Source organism: Coregonus lavaretus (genome assembly GCF_964263955.1).
Source record: "Coregonus lavaretus genome assembly, chromosome: 3".
Taxonomy (NCBI): Eukaryota; Metazoa; Chordata; class Actinopteri; order Salmoniformes; family Salmonidae; genus Coregonus; species Coregonus lavaretus.
In genome coordinates this window covers 53,907,756-53,928,128 of record NC_139990.1, presented here as the reverse complement: position 1 = coordinate 53,928,128, position 20,373 = coordinate 53,907,756, and the positions used below count along the sequence as shown (strand labels likewise).

The window sequence follows — 20,373 nt, the reverse complement described above, 5'->3', positions numbered from 1 at the left end:
TTACCTTCCTGTTTGCAAACTGAAACAGTGCGCTCTGACAGTCTTTTTGTTTTGTTTTGTTTTTATCAACACCTTTAAGATATGAAAGGTTTATTGTAGCCTATGTAACTGAAATGTTCAAGGCTAATTTCACATATTTGATTGATTTAATTCACTTGAAATGTTAGAATTTGTGTTTTACCCCGGTTTAGGCTATGGATTAGCCTAGTATGTCAACGATGCCAAATGCTTTTTCGGATTTTAATTTAGGACTAGCATAAACGCTGCTAGAGACAGCAAAATTGCACGCAATGCTCGTATTCAGCATAGAGCGCATTTGGCACCAGGAAATTGTGAGAAAAAAGGGTTTGCATGTGATCTAATCCAGGGGTGTCAACTCATTCCATGGAGGGTCTAGTGCCCTCAAACTCAACTCTGGACCTCGAAGCCAGTTTTTTTCATTGTTGCTCTTTAATCAGGGACTGATTTAGACCTGGGACACCTCCCTCGTTGTGCATGCAATTCATTATCAGGTAGAACAGAAACCAGCAGGCTCCGGACCTCGTAGGGTAAGAGTTGAGTACCCCTGGTAGTGTCTGCAGGTTTTTCCTTTCAATTAAGCAATAGACAACCAGAGAGTGGGGAGTTCCTGACTAATTAGTGACCTTGCTTCATCAATCAAGTACAATGGAGGAGCGAAAACCCGCAGCCACTCGGCCCTCCGTGGAATGAGTTTGACACCTGTGATCTAATCGGTCAATCGTATGGTGACTGTCTTTGGCAGTTGTCAGTGTCATTCCACTGTAGTTTCGACTGTAGTTTCCCGGGGTTTACCAATTCAGCGGGATCTCCCCACAGTTGATAGGCCAATTGGGGATAAACTCATATCCTGTAGCAGTAACTGGATGGAGCATTGACTGGATGACTCTGTCTGACCATCTGACCTCTGTCATGTCATTGAAGCAAGTAACCTTCTGGGCGGTGGGTAGCCTGGTGGTTAGAGAGGCAAGCCAGCAACTGGAGGGTTGCCAGTTCAAATCCCGGGTCTGACGGGGGAAAATCTGATGGGCAAGGCATTGTGCCCTTGAGCAAGGCACTTAACCCCACACAACTCCTCCTCCATGGGTGCCCAATGTGGCAGCCCCCCTCCTCCAACCTGTATATGTATGTGTCTTTTGGAGGGGTTGAAATAAAGCAGAGGTCAAATTTCAGTTGGACCTTGTGTACAATTGACAAAATGATCTTAATCTTAAATAACCTTCTGATCTGGGCCTCTGTGTCATTGCACATCTCACTCCATCAAACACCACACCTCCTCGCAATACACACACAAACACACTTCTCACCCAACCCTGTCGGTGCCTGCCCCCAGTCGATTCTTTAGTTACCAGGGTCAATTTGGGACTTTCCTCAGATGTATCGAAGTGTGGAACCGCCAACGGAAAATCAAGCTTTGTGTCTAAAGTCCCTAAAACACCCTGCTGAATCTGTGCTGACACGTTGTGCAGCTGCTGGATACAGTAGATAGTCAAGGTGCCTGTGTGTGGGACGTGGTGGGATGCTCATTACCATGAACTGTGGGAGGCAGGTAGCCTAGCGGTTAGAGAGGCGAACCAGCAACCAGAGGGTTGCCAGTTGGAATCCCGGGTCCGATGGGAAAAATCTGATGGGAAGTGAGCTGAAACCAGAGGGTTGCTGGTATCAAATCCTAGATTCCATTATCTGCCGTTGTGCACTTGAGCAAGGCACAACAACAGCTCCCCGGGCGCCCAGTGTGGCAACCCCTAGTACCTCTCCAAAAAAACCTGTGTGTGTATGTGTGTCTTTCGGATGGGTTGGGTTAAAAGCGGAAGTCAAATTTCGGTTGGACCTTGTGTGCAATTGACCAATAAAGTGATCCTAATCTTAATCTGTTAGAGCTGCCCTGGCCAACCGTACACTCATACAGCACCCACCTCTTCATGACTGTATGAGTGACTTCGGCCCTTATTTGATGTCTTTACACTAAGCTTGGCAGAATGCAGAAAAATGCAGCATTGCGTTAAGAACAGGGCCTTTTGTGGTGGTGTAGGGGTGAATGGACAGACAAGATGGAACACCCTGAGACAGTGAAAGGAGGTAGGACTGCATGATATAGGCCAAACATCCAATAGCGATTATTATTATTTTAAACAAAATATTGCGATTTAACTTGCGATATAGATCAAAACACTTGGATGAACTGTTGGAAGCATTTTAAATAGAATTGCCTAGTTAAATAAATAAATAAAATAATGATTTATATTAAGAAGCATGTAAACTTCTAGTGAATCTAACAGCGAGGAGCAGCCACAAGGAGAGGTAGAGAGACGACAAACACGCGGCTTATTGGTGTTTCAAAATATTGCATGCGATATGGATCTCTTGCTATATGGATATTGCACATGTCAACACTGCGATTTCGATGTGAATTTGATTAATTGTGCAGCCCTAAAAGAGGACCACGGCCACTTAGTGTCATTAGATATACACTCAGTGGCCAGTTTATTAAGTACACCCATCTAGTACCGGGTCGGACCCCTCTGTAGTGGTGGTCAGCAACAATGTTCAGAAACGCTGTGTCGTTCAAACGTTGCTCAATTGGTATCAAGGGAACTAACGTGTGCCAGGAAAACATTCCCCACACCATTACACCACCACCACCAGCCTGTACCATTGACACCAGGCAGGATGGGGCTATGGACTCATGCTGCTTACACCAAATCCTGACTCTGCCATCAGCATGATGCAACAGGAACCAGGATTCGTCGGACTCGGACCAGGCAATGTTTTTCCACTCCTCAATTGTCCAGTGTTGGTGATCACGTGCCCACTGGAGCCGCTTCTTCTTGTTTTTAGCTGATAGGAGTGGAACCCGGTGTGGTCGTCTGCTGCAATAGTCCATCCGTGACAAGGACCGACGGATTGTGCGTTCCGAGAAGCCGTTCTGCACACCACTGTTGTACTGCGCTGTTATTTGCCTGTGTGTGGCCTGCCTGTTAGCTTGCACGATTCTTGCCATTCTCCTTTGACCTCTCTCATCAACAAGCTGTTTTTGCCCACAAGACTGCCGCTGACTGTCGTGCATGAAAATCCCAGGAGGCCGGCTGTTTCTGAGATACTGGAAATAGCACGCCTGGTACCGACAATCATACCATGCTCAAAGTCTCTTAGGTCACTTGTTTTGCCCATTCTAACGTTCAATCGAACAGTAACTGAATGCCTCAATGCCTGTCTGCCTGCTTTATATAGCAAGCCACGGCCACGTGACTCACCAGGAGCCAATAATTTTTGTGAACGAGGTGGTGTACCTAATAGACTGGCCACTGAATGCAAATTGACAACAAACTGAATGTCACAGGCACTGGAGAATGATGCAGTGGAGACCTCAAATCTCCTGAAACATTGCAACATACACTTGGAAATCTCTTTGGTGCAGTGAGCAGCCTCACGCTCAGACTGTGAACTTGTTGCCAGTGGCTCCATCATGTGGATGTTGTAAGTATAGCCTGGTTATAAAGACTTCTACCAGGCTAATGCAGTTCCAGTCTCTGCCACTTGGAAGCAGTAGAGACCTAATCATACAGGAAAGGTGCATAGAAGAGGTTTTCTCCATTTGGCAAACTGTTGACTTGGCTTCATCATTATCAAGCATTTTATCTTAACACATCCCATCTCCTTCCAATGTGCTACTGCTTAATGATGTCTCTACACTAAACCTAACACCCAGGCCTAAAAGCAGCCAAGATAATTATTGCCTTACGATGGCAAGCCTCACACACTCTACAATGGATTTCCTTATTCATGAACTTATTTATGAGCTCAACTTGAACTGTCATTGTTTCGACATTGTGCAAAATCAGACAATATTAAAATATGGACTACAACACTTGACAGTGTGTATTTGTGTAATGTCTGTTGGGTTGTGTTTTTTGTCCTGTCAACCAAAATATAATAAAAACTTGATTAAAAAAAGAATAAAAAAGATGCATACATGAGTCTGTGGCGGTTTTTAGACACCTCCAACTTTATCCCATTGGGATGGCATTTACCATTCTCTCTAGATAGTTTCCCTTTACAAATGTAACAACAGAGAAGAATATGGTGGTAACAGTTAAATGCCAATTTGTCATTGAATGCCTTTGTATTTTCTGCTTGGTCCCACGGTCTCACAAAGGGAAGACAGCAGTTGGGGGCTGCTTTAAACATTAAACATCGCTGGGCCTTGACCTGCAGTGCAGTGACTTCACATACATCCTGTAGCACAGTGCTGTTTATCTATCTGACATCTAATCACTATAAGTTTCCACAACTCACTCTCTCTCTCTCTCTCTCTCTCTCTCTCTCTCTCTCTCTCTCTCTCTCTCTCTCTCTCTCTCTCTCTCTCTCTCTTTCTATACTCTCTTTTTCTCTTCTGTCTACTCTCTCGCTTTCTTTCTACTCTCTACACTACACACTCTCATTGTGGGCATCCCCTGTTTCCTCTTCCCCCCTCCTTTCTAAGTAATCGGTTACCTCTAAACCCACAGCTATCTCAGCCTCACTCCACACACAAAGACTACAAACCTGTTTGTCTGGCTGCAACCCCGGAAGCGCATCAAAGAAAGAGAGAGAGAGCATGAAAAAGTGACACAAAAGAAAAAAAGAGAGAGAGAGAGAGGGGCCAGCCAGAGTCAAAAAAGTTTCCGTTGTGCTGCAATTGTCCTCTCTGAGTTGTATAGGGAGCCTGGGGTCTGTATCTGAGACACCATTTGTATGTTATAGATGAATTGAGAGAGAGTTACGCCACACGGGGGAGAGATAGTGCCTGGGAATGAGAGCGTAAAATGTTGAGTAAGAAGGGGTGGAGAGAATAGGGGAGGAGAGGGGTTGAGATTGTTAAGGAAGGGCAAGTGGTTATTTGTTCTGCCCTCCCCTGCACTCTCTCTCTTTCAGTGTTTTCTCTTTACACTTTATTTTTACAGAAAGAGACTGTTTCCCAAAAGAAATTCAGACTTTTGGAGAACTGACCAAAGAAATTGAGGATTTATGATTTGAGGACTTTATGAATGCAGGCTTGAAAAACAACAACTTTTGAGAGATTGTTTGTAAACAGTTTTGAGATATTGTTTGTTTGCGCTTTTCTGGACAAGACGTTTCACCTCCACTCTTTCTAAACCACAGCAGTTGTCTCGTTCCTGTTGGACTATGGTATATTCTGGCGCTCTGCCCCTATCTGGATTACCTGATTTCATTGGATTATATTTGGATTACTGAGGAACACTGGTGAAGGTATATTGGATGAAGTGTGCTCTTTTCAACTAAAGCTGTCAACCATAAAGATACAATGATAACATTTACTAAGCCGTCCATGACAGACATCTAGACCACTCCCTCATTCAACTGTCACAGACAGGGCTGCCAGACACAAACCGTCAGGCTGCACTGAACAGATCCCACTCGGACTAACACACCACAACCAGGAATCCCTCCTCAGGACAATGGCCATGGGAGGGAACGGGCTAGGATCTGACCAGAGCCTGAAATCCACCTCCCAGCCACCCAGTGCCTCTGACCGGCGGCAAGTGGACAAGGCCCTGAAGAGGCTGGAGAAGCTGCACCGGCTATGTACCAACCCCAGGCTGGGCCTGAGGAACAGCCCCCCGTACCTCCCCGAGGTGGTCTCAAAGACAGCCACACTGCTCACCCAGGTGTGGGAGCCGTACAGGGGGCCTGGGGAAGGGGGGCAGGCCCCCCGGGGGGACGAGGGGGAGTACCTGATGATCCATGCCAGACACCTGCTGGATAAGACGGACCGGGCCGTGCTGCTGTTTAAAGAGGGGCGCGATAAGATGTTCGAGGAGATGTCCAGCTACAGGTGAGAGAGAACAACAAGGGCCGGAACATAACTTGATATATGGGGTCGTAAACTATTTCTTTGTAAAAACAAAAACGGCTATGTGAAAACTCAGAAAGTTACCTGCATGTATCTCCAGTTAGGATTTGGCACTTAATCCAATTATCATACACATTGTCAGTGTTGGGGAAGCTACTCTAAAAATATAGTTTACCAAGCTACCAATTACTTGGTAAACTATATTTACCAAGTTACTCTACATTAAAGCTACCCTTTATATAGTTTACTTAACCAAAGTTTATTTGAAAAAGTACAGAGTGTACAAAACACTAGGAACACCCTCCTAATATTGAGTTGCACCCCTTTTTGCCCTCAGAACAGCCTAAATTCTTCGGGGCATGGACTCTACAGGGTATCGAAAGCGTTCCACAGGGATGCTGGCCCATATTGTCTCCAATGCTTCCCACAGTTGTGTCAAGTTGGCTGGATGTCCTTTGGGTGGTGGACCATTTTTGATACACACGGGAAACTGTTGAGCGTGAAAAACCGAGCAGCGTTGCAGTTCTTGACACACTCAAACCGGTGCACCTGGCACCTACTACCATACCCTCTGAATGGCACACATACAGAATCGAAGTGGATTGAAGTGGATTTAACAGGTGACATCAAAAAGGGATCATAGCTTTCACCTGGATTCACCTGGTCAGTCCATGTCATGGAAATAGCTAAATGTTTTGTACACTCAGTGTAGTTCACTACATCCAAAATGTCATAGACTACAAATTGCAAGAACAGATCACTTTGGGGTCATATGTTAACAGAATGTGTAATTAAGCCTATTAAACACAAAACTATGTTTCAGGTGAGAATACGGCAGGTCTGATGCCGAAAAAGAAAGGAAATGATTGTCTTCTTCACCCATATTTTATTTTTCCAAATAAAAAGTAGTGTCTAGTCCCAATAGTTAGCTACATCACAACATTACAAAAAAAGTTATTCACTACTAAAACACCACCAATATTTGAATTTAGTTCAACTACCACCAAGCTACTGCTAAATGTAGTTGAATTACTAGTTGAACTACATGTAGTTCATTACTCCCCAACAATGCACATTGTTTACATGGTTTTTGCTCTCCTCATTCACTTTTAATCTAGCATGAATAAACATTAATGCTTTTTTATATCCACAGAGGTGAAACAATTACTACTGAAAAAACATTATGCATCTGTAGGCTACAAGACTATTATACCGTACCAGAAATTGAACCCTGAGGATATCATTGGTTTAGAGTACATTTTAGAATGTTGACCTTTTCACCCGAAATAATTCCATTCTGGGCTGACCTTTACTAAGACAAATAAAGCAGCTGTGGGGTCAAGGGCAGGGGACATGTCCCAGATATCTGACTCCACCAGCACCATGACACAGACTTCCCGCCAATATTCTCTATGGCCAATATTCAAATAAATTCTCAAGTAACTAAGGCCAACTAGGAAAATTAAAATGCATGGTATTAGATTGGCATATTCATAAGGACTTGGTTGGCATTAGACTTGATACGTACAGTAAGTGAATTTTGGAGCACAGCCAAAGACAGAGCAGAACCACAATAGATACAAATAGACCTGAGCATCCATTAACATCCATTTATAGTACCAGCGAGACAAAAATGAACATTCCCAGTTCCCACAAGTCGGCTGTCTTAAAACATAAACACAAAATCAATATGGCATTTTGGGGTCGGGCTATAACAGCTACATTTAGTTATTTAGTAGTTGTGCAGTAGTTGTGCAGTTAAGTTAAGGTGGGTATTTTGGGAAGAAATGTATCTGAGTGACTCAATGTTTGGAACCAAACCTCTGTTCCGTTGAGACTACTAATGTCTCAGAGGGACAATGGAGTGGACCTGAGGCTTTATCATGCTAATGGTAACTGGATGAAACTGGGTGATCGCAACAACTCTCTGGGATATATGGACCATGGAGAAAGGAAGTATGGGTCGCTGAGACATTTCAGGGTGGTGAAACACGGTTCTTTTTTTTGTTTTAAAGACAATCATGAACAACATGATGTAAATATTGTTTCTTCTTTAAAAATTTGGAAAATTTGGACATGTCCTATAATAACATTGTTTCTTACATTTGTTACTTACTCAAAGTACAAAATTAAACACATATTTCACAATTATATACAGTGAGGGAAAAAAGTATTTGATCCTCTGCTGATTTTGTACGTTTTCCCACTGACAAAGACATGATCAGTCTATAATTTTAATGGCAGGTTTATTTGAACAGTGAGAGACAGAATAACAACAACAAAATCCAGAAAAACCCATGTCAAAATTTTTATTAATTGATTTGCATTTTAATGAGGGAAATAAGTATTTGACCCCTCTGCAAAACATGACTTAGTACTTGGTGGCAAAACCCTTGTTGGCAATCACAGAGGTCAGACGTTTCTTGTAGTTGGCCACCAGGTTTGCACACATCTCAGGAGGGATTTTGTCCCACTCCTCTTTGCAGATCTTCTCCAAGTCATTAAGTTTTCGAGGCTGACGTTTGGCAACTCGAACCTTCAGCTCCCTCCACAGATTTTCTATGGGATTAAGGTCTGGAGACTGGCTAGGCCACTCCAGGACCTTAATGTGCTTCTTCTTGAGCCACTCCTTTGTTGCGTTGGCCGTGTGTTTTGGGTCATTGTCATGCTGGAATACCCATCCATGACACATTTTCAATGCCCTGGCTGAGGGAAGGAGGTTCTCAACCAAGATTTGACAGTACATGGTGCCGTCCATCGTCCCTTTGATGCGGTAAAGTTGTCCTGTCCCCTTAGCAGAAAAACACCCCCAAAGCATAATATTTCCACCTCCATGTTTGATGGTGAGGATGGTGTTCTTGGGGTCATAGGCAGCAATCCTCCTCCTCCAAACACGGCGAGTTGAGTTGATGCCAAAGAGCTCGATTTTGGTCTCATCTGACCACAACACTTTCACCCAGTTCTCCTCTGAATCATTCAGATGTTCATTGGCAAACTTCAGACGGGCCTGTATATGTGCTTTCTTGAGCAGGGGGACCTTGCGGGCGCTGCAGGATTTCAGTCCTTCACGGCGTAGTGTGTTACCAATTGTTTTCTTGGTGACTATGGTCCCAGCTGCCTTGAGATCATTGACAAGATCCTCCCGTGTAGTTCTGGGCTGATTCCTCACCATTCTCATGATCATTGCAACTCCACGAGGTGAGATCTTACATGGAGCCCCAGGCTGAGGGAGATTGACAGTTCTTTTGTGTTTCTTCCATTTGCGAATAATCGCACCAACTGTTGTCACTTTCTCACGAAGCTGCTTGGCGATGGTCTTGTAGCTCATTCCAGCCTTGTGTAGGTCTACAATCTTGTCCCTGACATCCTTGGAGAGCTCTTTGGTCTTGGCCATGGTGGAGAGTTTGGAATCTGATTGATTGATTGCTTCTGTGGACAGGTGTCTTTTATACAGGTAACAAACTGAGATTAGGAGCACTCCCTTTAAGAGTGTGCTCCTAATCTCAGCTCGTTACCTGTATAAAAGACACCTGGGAGCCAGAAATCTTTCTGATTGAGAGGGGGTCAAATACTTATTTCCCTCATTAAAATGCAAATCAATTTATAACATTTTTGACATGCGTTTTTCTGGATTTTGTTGTTGTTATTCTGTCTCTCACTGTTCAAATAAACCTACCATTAAAATTATAGACTGATCATTTCTTTGTCAGTGGGCAAACGTACAAAATCAGCAGGGGATCAAATACTTTTTTCCCTCACTGTATATACCGCTAAACACACAACATTTTTACAATAATACAAAAAAGTCTGTATTATCTGTGAAGTCAAGAAAAGCTATGAGCTATGTGTAATTTTTCTAAAACTGCTGAATCTCACTGATGGTAAGAAGAACGGGGCTTGGCTAAGGATGCATGTTCAGTGCAATGCAGTACAGCAGGACTGGCAATTCTTAACATAACTGTTATTCCCTTCGCTCCTTGTCGTCCATATTTTGCTCTCTGAATCTACATAATCTGTGTATCATGAAATCACATTAATTTGGGTCATGCCTTGTCATAACAACAATTTATATTAACAACTGAGAGAGCCAGATTATTGTTAGTTTATATTAATAACACACACATACAATTACACAAATATTCACACCTCTCCCACACTCTCCTTCAAACACCTCTCTGTTCATGGTAAGCAACACACAAACAAAACAAAATGTTTCTCTGTTCTTATATGTTTTCACACACCGCCCACGCCTGGGTAAAATGCTGTGGTTTGCTATAAAGCTAAATTCAATGCCAGGGAAATTGCCATTGAGTCAATGTGGTGTTGCTTTTGTGTTGACAAGCAGTGACAAGTCCCTGCAGGTGCAATTTTAATTAACCACGGTTGTTGCAACAATAAGTAACAGCTACCAGGTAGATATTGTCTAATACATTAGTGCTAATAGTCTATTGCAAAAAACGGTAACTATGCCACATGCACTGTCGCCTTCTTGGTCTGCAGTGAGATGCAGGCATATAGTACTGTCACGCGTACTGTAGGTACATTATCACTGTAGGTACATTATCACTGTAGGTACATTATCACTGTAGATACAGTCTCACTGTAGGTACATTATCACTGTAGGTACAGTATCACTGTAGGTACATTATCACTGTAGGTACAGTATCACTGTAGGTACATTATCACTGCCATGTGAGCTCTTTCTTTCCAATAAGAAGTTGCTATGCTTTACCCACACCATTGAGCTCCACTGTAGACAGGATGCAGTGAATGAGTGTGGTGGAAAGTAAGAAATGAACACGGTCAACCAGGTTAGAACTTCAGTCCTGCTCTCAACTGCCCGTACAGCCAGAGAGATGAGAGAATGGTTGAGACGGTGAGTGGAACATACAGTAAGAGGTTTGCGGCCGGATCGTTACTGTCCCTGGCAGGCTGATAATAGACACACACTCAAGGGCAGAACCACACAGTAACCTTTGAGTGTCTTCTTGGTTGGTCAAGTTGCTAACGGAAAATTCAGTCTCTGAGGCACAAAACGAACAAGGACAGGAAGAGCAAGACTGTGACATCCTGTTTGTACAAGCACAAGTGTACCTGTGTGTGTATGTGTGACAGAGCGAGAGAGAGAGAGATACATTAATGTTTGTTAGAGGGTACAAAACCCATTATGTCTATGAGATCTAAAGTTTACTTTCATTCTAGCTGCCACTGTTGCCTTTCAAGTTATGGACCAGAAAGCCTACCCTATCACCCTAGTTGATACATTGTAAAAAGCTCAGAATAGCTTAATGTTATTTTCTGTTATTCACAGGAGAAACTTGACCAAGCTGTCCCTGCTCTTCAGTCACATGCTCTGGGAGCTAAGGGCCATGTTTCCAGAGGGGCGTTTTCAAGGCGACACCTACAGGCTGACTAAGACAGAGGCCGGAGAGTTCTGGAGGCGAGCATTTGGAAACAAGTGAGTGTTGGGTGGGGTAACAGTGGAACTAGAATGGAATAAGGGACGTGGGCTTGACAGAACATTCCATAAATAGGAAGAGTCTATTTGTATATAGGCACATTCTTTTTCTAGTCTTGTGAAAAGTATTCTGTTCCTCTCCCTTTCACTCTCCTTCTCTCTCTCACTTTCCTTCTTCCTTTATCTCCCACCCCTCTCTCCCTCTCCTCCCCTCCCCTCGTTCTCTCTCCTAGGTGTATTGTGCAGTGGAGCAGTTTTAAGCAGCATCTCCGTAGGGTCCATGGCTTTGAAGAGGGGATGGAGTCCATGGCTTTAAAGTCAACTGTAGACCTCACCTGTAGCGACCACATCTCAGTGTTCGAGTTTGACATCTTCACCAGGCTATTCCAGGTACAGTGGCTTGCGAAAGTATTCACCCCCCTTGGCATTTTCCTATTTTGTTGCCTTACAACCTGGAATTTAAATGGATTTTGGGGGGATTTGTATCATTTGATTTACACAACATGCCTACCACTTTGAAGATACAAAATATATTTTACACCCCCCCCCCCCCCCCCCCCCCGCCCACTCGAGTGTTGCTTTAGCAGTATGCTTAGGGTCATTTTCCTGCTGGAAGGTGAACCTCCGTCCCAGTCTCAAATCTCTGGAAGACAAACAGGTTTCCCTCAAGAATTACCCTGCATTTAGCGCCATCCATCATTCATTTAATTCTGACCAGTTTCCCAGTCCCTGCCGATGAAAAACATCCCCACCGCATGATGCTGCCACCACCATGCTTCACTGTGGGGATGGTGTTCTCGGGGTGATGAAAGGTGTTGGGTTTGTGCCAGACATAGCGTTTTCCTTGATGTCCAAAAAGCTAAATTTTAGTCTCATCTGACCAGAGTACCTTCTTCCATATGTTTGGGGAGTCTCCCACATGCCTTTTGGCGAACACAAAACGTGTTTGCTTATTTTTGTCTTTAGGCAATGGCTTTTTTTCTGGCCACTCTTCCGTAAAGCCCAGCTCTGTGGAGTGTACGGCTTAAAGTGGTCCTATGGACAGATACTCCAATCTCCGCTGTGGAGCTTTGCAGCTCCTTCAGGGTTATCTTTGGTCTCTTTGTTGCCTCACTGATTAATGCCCTCCTTGCCTGGTCCGTGAGTTTTGGTGGGCGGCCCTCTCTTGGCAGGTTTGTTGTGGTGCCATATTCTTTCAGTTTTTTAATAATGGATTTAATGGTGCTCAGTGGGATGTTCAATGTTTCTGATATTTTTTTATAACCCAACCCTGATCTGTACTTCTCCACAACTTTGTCCCTGACCTGTTTGGAGAGCTCCTTGGTCTTCATGGTGCCGCTTGCTTGGTGGTGCCCCTTGCTTAGTGGTGTTGCAGACTCTGGGGCCTTTCAGAATAGGTGTATATATACTGAGATCCTGTGACAGATCCTGTGACACTTAGATTGCACACAGGTGGACTTTATTTAACTAATTATGTGACTTCTGAAGGTAATTGGTTGCACCAGATCTTATTTAGGGGCTTCATAACAAAGGGGGTGAATTCATATGCACGCACCACTTTTCCGTTATTTATTTTGTATAATGTTTTTAAACAAGTATTTTTTTTTATTTCACTTCAACAATTTGGACTATTTTCTGTATGTCCATTACATGAAATCCAAATTAAAATCCATTTAAATTACAGGTTGTAATGCAACAAAATAGGAAAAATGCCAAGAGGGTTGAATACTTTTGCAAGGCACTGTACATGTGATCCATATATGTTAGCCCTGTTATAAGTTAATTAGACACCTCACATAATGTTCAGTGAACATGCATTCTGCCACTTTCCAAGATGTCTATCCCATTCTTTCTGTCTCCCACTGTCTAAAGAAAGCCAAAACATTCCAAAGTGGAAAAAAAGAACACATATTTCAACTGATAGTAAATATTTCCTCCCCTCTCCTGTCAGCCCTGGAGGTCTCTTCTGAGGAACTGGAACCAGTTGGCAGTGACCCACCCCGGCTACATGGCCTTCCTCACCTACGACCAGGTCAAAACCCGCCTCCAAAACTACCTGCACCGGCCCGGGAGGTGAGGACAGGAGAGATTGTTTGGGGGTGGATGGGTTGGGGTGTGGAGAGAGAGAGTAGATGACTGGGAAGGAAGAGCGGGATAAGAGGGGCTCAGGAGAAAAGAGAGGAGGTGTACCATAACCTACAACAATATCTGCAGTGATTACTTTTAGGACACACTGACAGAATAATTATAATAATAGTAAAGAATAATACCTAGATAAGTAGAGGTAACTGCCAAAATAATGGAAACACTTGAGGAAATGAGGGGTACAAAGTATAATGACAGAAGGTGCTTCCACACAGGTGTGGTTCCTGAGTTAATTAAGCAATTAACATCCCATTATGCTTAGGGTCATTATTTTGGCTACTATGGCTATGCCCCCATAAGATGACATCCACAGGGCATGAGAGGTCACTGAATGAAAACAATGTAAACCATATGCCATGGCCGTCTCAGTCACCAGATCTCAACCCAATTGAACGCTTATGGGAGATTTTGGAGCGGCGCTTGAGGCAGCGTTTTCAACCATCATCAACAAAACAACAAATTATGGAATTTCTAGTGGAAGAATGGTCTCGCATCCCTCCAATAGAGTTCCAGACACTTGTAGAATCTATTCCAAGTATGCATTAAAGCTGTTCTGGCTCAACGCCCTATTAAGACACTTTATGTTGATGTTTCCTTTATTTTGGCAGTTAACTGTATTTCACGTTCAAATCTGTATGAACTCCAGTAAAGACGTTTCCACGTGAACTCTGTATCTCTGTCTAGCTACATCTTCCGTCTGAGCTGCACTCGGATGGGCCAGTGGGCCATTGGTCATGTGACTGGTGATGGCGGCATCGTACAGACGATCCCCCAGAATACACCTCTCTATCAGGCCCTCATACAGGGCTTCAGGGAGGGCTGGTGAGTAAATACACACATGGACACACACCACAGGAGGTTGGTGGCACCTTAATTGGGGAGAATGGGCTCGTGGTAATGACTGGAGCAGAATCAGTGGAATGGTATCAAATACATCAAACACATTGTTTCCATGGTTTCCAGGTGTTTGATGCCATTCCATTCGTTCTGTTCCAGCCATTATTATGAGCCGTCCTCCCCTCAGCAGCCTCCACTGACACACACTAGTGATGCGCGGGTTGACAGATAAAAAGCTGCCCTGCGGTTATATCCATGGGGTGGGTGGGTTTGGGGTCATTACATATTGTGTGGATGAAGGGCGGCTGGGTCCATAAACATTTAGGCTTTCTGGCAATGGCATTAGTGCATAAGCCTAAGCTTTAGGGCCTAACTGTACGCGCGCTAAATAGTCTATACGCCAATCGCCAAATGCTTTTGGGAATGCCCCCATGGAGGCAAAAAGGACAATGCCAGAGTTTAATTCAATAAGAGAAAAGCTGCGAAATGGAGAGTTGAAAATGAAGAGAAGGTAGGGCCAGAAAAGTCATGTTTGGGAAAGATCTGGTGATGTGATAAAATAGGATAATAGCAGTGTTGTGTGTGTGTTGTGTGTGATGATTGTGAGGCGCTATACAAATTCGACAGTCACAATATGGGGACTTCAAATAGGTCTATGGAAAGTCAAGGGAACTGTAGCCTACTGTTTAGATGGGTTAAATGGAAACCAAAATCTGGACACTGACTGTAGGTCTATAGCCTCTGACATAGCCTTAATATTAACTCTTGCAGAATTAAGCATTTCTTGCAGTAAAATGATACACCAAATGTAGGCTACATTTTGACTTGGGAACAGGAGTGGTTGCTGATGGGTTATTAGAAATTGTGGGCGGGTGCAGGTGAACAAACAGCTGACCCGTGCAACAATAACACACACACATACAACATTTGCATAGGCCTGTAATCGTTTTGCATAATGTGTGTGTAATTCTGTGTTGTGTTTTCCTGCAGCTATCTTTACCCTGATGGACGTGATGTGAACCCAGACCTCACCAGTCTGTGTGAACCAGCACAGAGAAGCAGGGTCAAAGTTACAGAGGACGAGTATGAGATGTACTGTGAGATGGGCAGTACCTTCCAGCTGTGTAAGATCTGTACAGAGAGAGACAAGGACACACGCATCCAGCCCTGCGGACATCTGCTGTGCCAACCCTGCCTCACAGGATGGCAGGTACAGTTGAAGTTGGAAGTTTACATACACCTTAGCCAAATACATTTAAACTCAGTTTTTCACAATTCCTGCCATTTAATCCTAGTAAAAATTCCCTGTCTTAGGTCAGTTAAAATCACCACTTTATTTTAAGAATGTGAAATGTCAGAATAATAGTAGAGAAAATGATTTATTTCAGCTTTTATTTATTTCATCACATTCCCAGTGGGTTAGAAGTTTACATACACTCAATTAGTATTTGGTAGCATTGCCTTTAAATTGTTTAACTTGGGTCAAATGTTTCGGGTAGCCTTCCACAAGCTTCCCACAATAAGTTGGGTGAATTTTGTCCCATTCCTCCTGACAGAGCTGGTGTAACTGAGTCAGGTTTGTAGGCCTCCTTGCTCGCACACGCTTTTTCAGTTCTGCCCACAAATGTTCATAGGATTGAGGTCAGGGCTTTGTGATGGCCACTCCAATACCTTGACTTTGTTGCCCTTAAGCCATTTTGCCACAACTTTGGAAGTATGCTTGGGGTCATTGTCAATTTGGAAGACCCATTTGCGACCAAGCTTTAACTTCCTGACTGATGTCTTGAGATGTTGCTTCAATATATCCACATAATTTTCCTTCCTCATGATGCCATCTATTTTGTGAAGTGCACCAGTCCCTCCTGCAGCAAAGCACCCCCACAGCATGATGCTGCCACCCCCGTGCTTCACGGTTGGGATGGTGTTCTTCGGCTTGCAAGCGTCCCCTTTTTTCCTCCAAACATAACGATGGTCGTTATGGCCAAGCAGTTCTATTTTTGTTTCATCAGACCAGAGGACATTTCTCCAAAAAGTACGATCTTTGTCCCCATGTGCAGTTGCAAACCGTAGTCTGGCTTTTTTATGGCGGTTTTGGAGCAGTGGCTTCTTCCTTGCTGAGCGGCCTTTCAGGTTATGTCGATATAGGACTCATTTTACTGTAGATATAGATACTTTTGTACCTGTTTCCTCCAGTATCTTCACAAGGTCCTTTGCTGTTGTTCTGGGATTGATTCGCACCAAAGTATGTTCATCTCTAGGAGACAGAATGCGTCTCCTTCCTGAGCGGTATGATGGCTGCGTGGTCCCATGGTGTTTATACTTGCGTACTATTGTTTGTACAGATGAACGTGGTACCTTCAGGCATTTGGAAATTGCTCCCAAAGATGAACCAGACTTGTGGAGGTCTACAATTCTTTTTCTGAGGTCTTGGCTGATTTCTTTTGATTTTCCCATGATGTCAAGCAAAGAGGCACTGAGTGTGAAGGTAGTCCTTGAAATACATCCACAGGTACACCTCCAATTGACTCAAATGATGTCAATTAGCCTATCAGAAGCTTCTAAAGCCATGACATCATTTTCTGGAATTTTCCAAGCTGTTTAAAGGCACAGTCAACTTAGTGTATGTAAACTTCTGACCCACTGGAATTGTGATACAGTGAATTATAAGGGAATTAATCTGTCTGTAAACAATTGTTGGAAAAATTACTTGTGTCATGCACAAAGTAGATGTCCTAACCGACTTGCCAAAACTTGTGGTTGAAAAACTAGTTTTAATGACTCCAACCTAAGTGTATGTAAAATTCCGACTTCAACTGTATATCTACTCTGTGATTGACTACGTCACCAACAAAATCCTCAAAGCCAAACCACACACCGTTCGCTCACACAATGTCTCTGACATCACCCAGACACATCCTCTTTTATAAATATATATCATCAACATGCCAATTTGGGTTAACTGTATGGAATTGGTTCTTGGTCGGTCAGTTAATATGTCCGCCCATCCACCCCTGTCAATCAGTCAGTTAGTCAGTTAGTTAGTCAGTCAGTCAGTCAGTTAATCTGTCAGTCAGTCTGTCAGTAGGCTAGTCTGTCCATCCGTGCATCTGTCAGTGAGCCAGCCAACTACACATCAGTCTGTGAACCGGTGTAGCAGCACATAGAGCAGTATTGTTGGCCATCGTGTCCTAACATGTGGGTTAGGACTTCCTGTGTGAGATGAAGTGTACATCCTCCTCATGATACACTCACAGTGAGGAGACTTACCCTTAGAGTTTCCACTCCTCGCCAGGTCACACACTGTCACACACTGTCACACACTATCACACACTATCACACACTCTCACAGTCACACTTCAGGGGACAAGAAGACACACAATAGAATAGAGTTGAACAGAATACTCAGATTGTTACCAAAGCTAACTATGGTAGAATGCTCAATCTTCATTTGATATGCTAAACCAGTTGCTTTACTGTAAGTGTAGCTTCATGCAATTAACACACAGAAATGACATTATTATGGGTAGTGCACTTTCAGCATTGAAATACATCTGCTCAGGTATGCTCTTGACAGAACCAAATGACTGCATCCCGGGGATCTTTTTGACATTCAGCAATGATTTTTCACTCTGCATTGTTGGGAAGGGCCCAGAAGTATTTCACTGTTAGTCTATACCTGTTGTTTACGAAGTATGTGACAAATAAAATGTGATTTGATTTGATACAACAATACACACACATACACAGGCATGGGAGTTTACACACATTAACATACAGTACAGATGTGTACATAACGTTTATTCTGCTTAACCTGGTATGATCATTCCATGTGTTGCAGAAGTCGGATGGACACACCTGCCCATACTGTCGCTGTGACATCAGAGGGACAGAGTCCATCCTGGTGGAGCCCTACCTGTCTGTCAGCGAGGAGGAGGAAGAGGAAGATGACCTGGAGGATATACAGCTAGTCATGAAAAAACTGGCCTATATGAAGGGGGTGTGTTTGTGTGTGTGTGGTTGTGTGCGGGAGTGGGGTGGGGTGGGGGGGTGGGGGGGGGTTCTCGTTCACTGTCTCTGTCTCTTAGTGTTTTTTCTCGTGCATTGACTCTCCTTTCTCTCTCTCTCTCTCTCTCTCTCTCTCTCTCTCTCTGATGCAGATGTCGTCTGAAGAGTACCAGTTCCCCAGCTCCCACCTTGCTCCACCCCTCCCTCCCAAACACAGCACCTCCTCCCGCTGCCCTTCCCCACAAGCCCCCTTACGGCCCTCTGTGCCCGATATACTGGCCAAATACTCCCATTCTAACTCGCGTTCTGTAAGTTCCCCCATACACACACTCTACAGAATTGATAGTAACAGTACCACAATGGAAAGAAGTCGTCTAACCCATGGTTACTGATAACTGGGGCTTCAGTAGACAGGTAAAGGTGTGCCCTTATTCCACCACAGGCTCACAGTGACACCCCATCAGACAGAGCGCTCACACACCACACCACCAGCACTAACAGGTGAGCTCTAAATGCATACTGCAGTGGATGGATAACCCATAACTAATCGATAACGTTTTAGGCTATTAAGAATTATTTTAAATGAATCAACAATATGGAAGATGTCTTTCGGAAATAGAATAATTGTGTACTGTAGCCTACATCCAAAAGAAACTCAGGAGATAGACAAATACAATAGGGCAATGAAAACAATGTCAGCTCACTGTTTATTCCTCCCTTGGTCTGGTGTTTACTGGCCATAGCCATACAGTTTACTGAATACAGTTATTATAAACACTTTTGCTTTGTATGGTTAGCTCAATAACCTGAAACTTTACCACTTTGTGTGTGACTTAATGTTCCACAAGTAAATAGAAGTCATTTGGTTACAGCACTTCCTCATTGAACTTGATTGACAGCTCTTGTGTTCTGTCTCTTCCCCTTAAGATGCCAGTGGGAGGAGCTAGCCAGCAGTGAGGAGGTGAATTCTGGGGGGTTCAGACAACCGCCCACACTCCCAATCTCTCACAGGTCAGCTATGCCTGTCCCCAATGTGACTTTCTTAATTTTTGGCAGGAAAAAATGTGTTTTATTTTTAATGTAACACAATAATATGCTTGCTCTACATAAAATAATAAATGTGGCCACAAGTACCATGTTTTAATTGTAAACATTATTTGTATAGCACCTTGTATGCAGTATTAGCTGTCCAAAGTGTTAAAACATGACGGTGGTGAATGCTGTTGTTCTGTTCTCTTTGTAACAGTCAGGAGTCTGTCTCAGAGCCAAACCTCCCCTCCTCCTCCCCCCAGTCCTGTGGAGAGGGTGAGTATCAGAGAGGAGGGGGGAGAGGGAGTGGAGGGCTGTTCTATACCATAATAAACTATTTTACAGGGGCTTCTCCACTTACTGTAACACACACTGAGAGTTAGTTGGCCCCTCACTAACCTCTCTCTCTCTCTCTCTCTCTCTCTCTCTCTCTCTCTCTCTCTCTCTCTCTCTCTCTCTCTCTCTCTCTCTCTCTCTCTCTCTCTCTCTCTCTCTATATATATATATATATATATATATATATATATATATATATATATATATATATATATAAACATGTATCTTGAAGGTGGAGCAGCCTGGGTAGGGGCCTCAGATTCAGTGAAACCGAAGAAGAGACATAAAGAAAGGGGTGAAAGGACGGCAGAGCTCGGGTACAGCCAGAGAGAGCGGGAGAGAACCATGTCCTCCTGACACTGGGAGAAAAGATAAGCACAAAATCTCAAACTGACTGACTCAAGAATGGATGGATAATAGGAATAAGAAAGGTCAATTTGCACTGTTCCTGAAAAACAGACATTGTTAATCTAATGTATCTGGATTAGCTGCTGCACAGTTCCAATGACAGGTCCCTCAGAACTTTGTCCAGGATGTATGGCTAGTACTGTATATAGCCTACATACTATAGTTTGATGTTAATATGGTCAAACATGAAACCCAAATAAAAATGTTGCACCTCTCTCAAGTTGTTAAAATGTACACAGAAGTTTGCCCATTGATCATACCAATAACAATGCACATAGTAATG

General features: G+C 43.6%; 1 protein-coding gene across 1 annotated transcript; it reads left to right on the top strand.

Moving 5' to 3' along the window:
- Positions 1–4,902: 4,902 nt before the first annotated feature.
- Positions 4,903–20,305, top strand: LOC311121896 (E3 ubiquitin-protein ligase CBL-like). Its single transcript, XM_084158013.1, has 12 exons — positions 4,903–5,854; positions 11,184–11,330; positions 11,564–11,720; positions 13,282–13,403; positions 14,160–14,297; positions 15,303–15,522; positions 18,151–18,309; positions 18,470–18,625; positions 18,760–18,818; positions 19,245–19,328; positions 19,564–19,622; positions 19,915–20,305. The coding sequence occupies exons 1-12, from the start codon at positions 5,478–5,480 to the stop codon at positions 20,037–20,039; spliced, it is 1,803 nt and encodes a 600-aa protein (XP_084014139.1). The 5' UTR covers positions 4,903–5,477; the 3' UTR covers positions 20,040–20,305.
- Positions 20,306–20,373: the final 68 nt, after the last annotated feature.

Excerpts from the sequence above, each read along its gene's own strand:
- LOC311121896 (XM_084158013.1), top strand. The coding sequence starts at position 5,478 with ATGGCCATGGGAGGGAACGGGCTAGGATCTGACCAGAGCCTGAAATCC. Across the intron at positions 14,298-15,302 it reads CAGGGCTTCAGGGAGGGCTG|CTATCTTTACCCTGATGGAC; the intron begins GTGAGTAAATAC and ends GTTTTCCTGCAG. Across the intron at positions 18,626-18,759 it reads CCCATTCTAACTCGCGTTCT|GCTCACAGTGACACCCCATC; the intron begins GTAAGTTCCCCC and ends ATTCCACCACAG.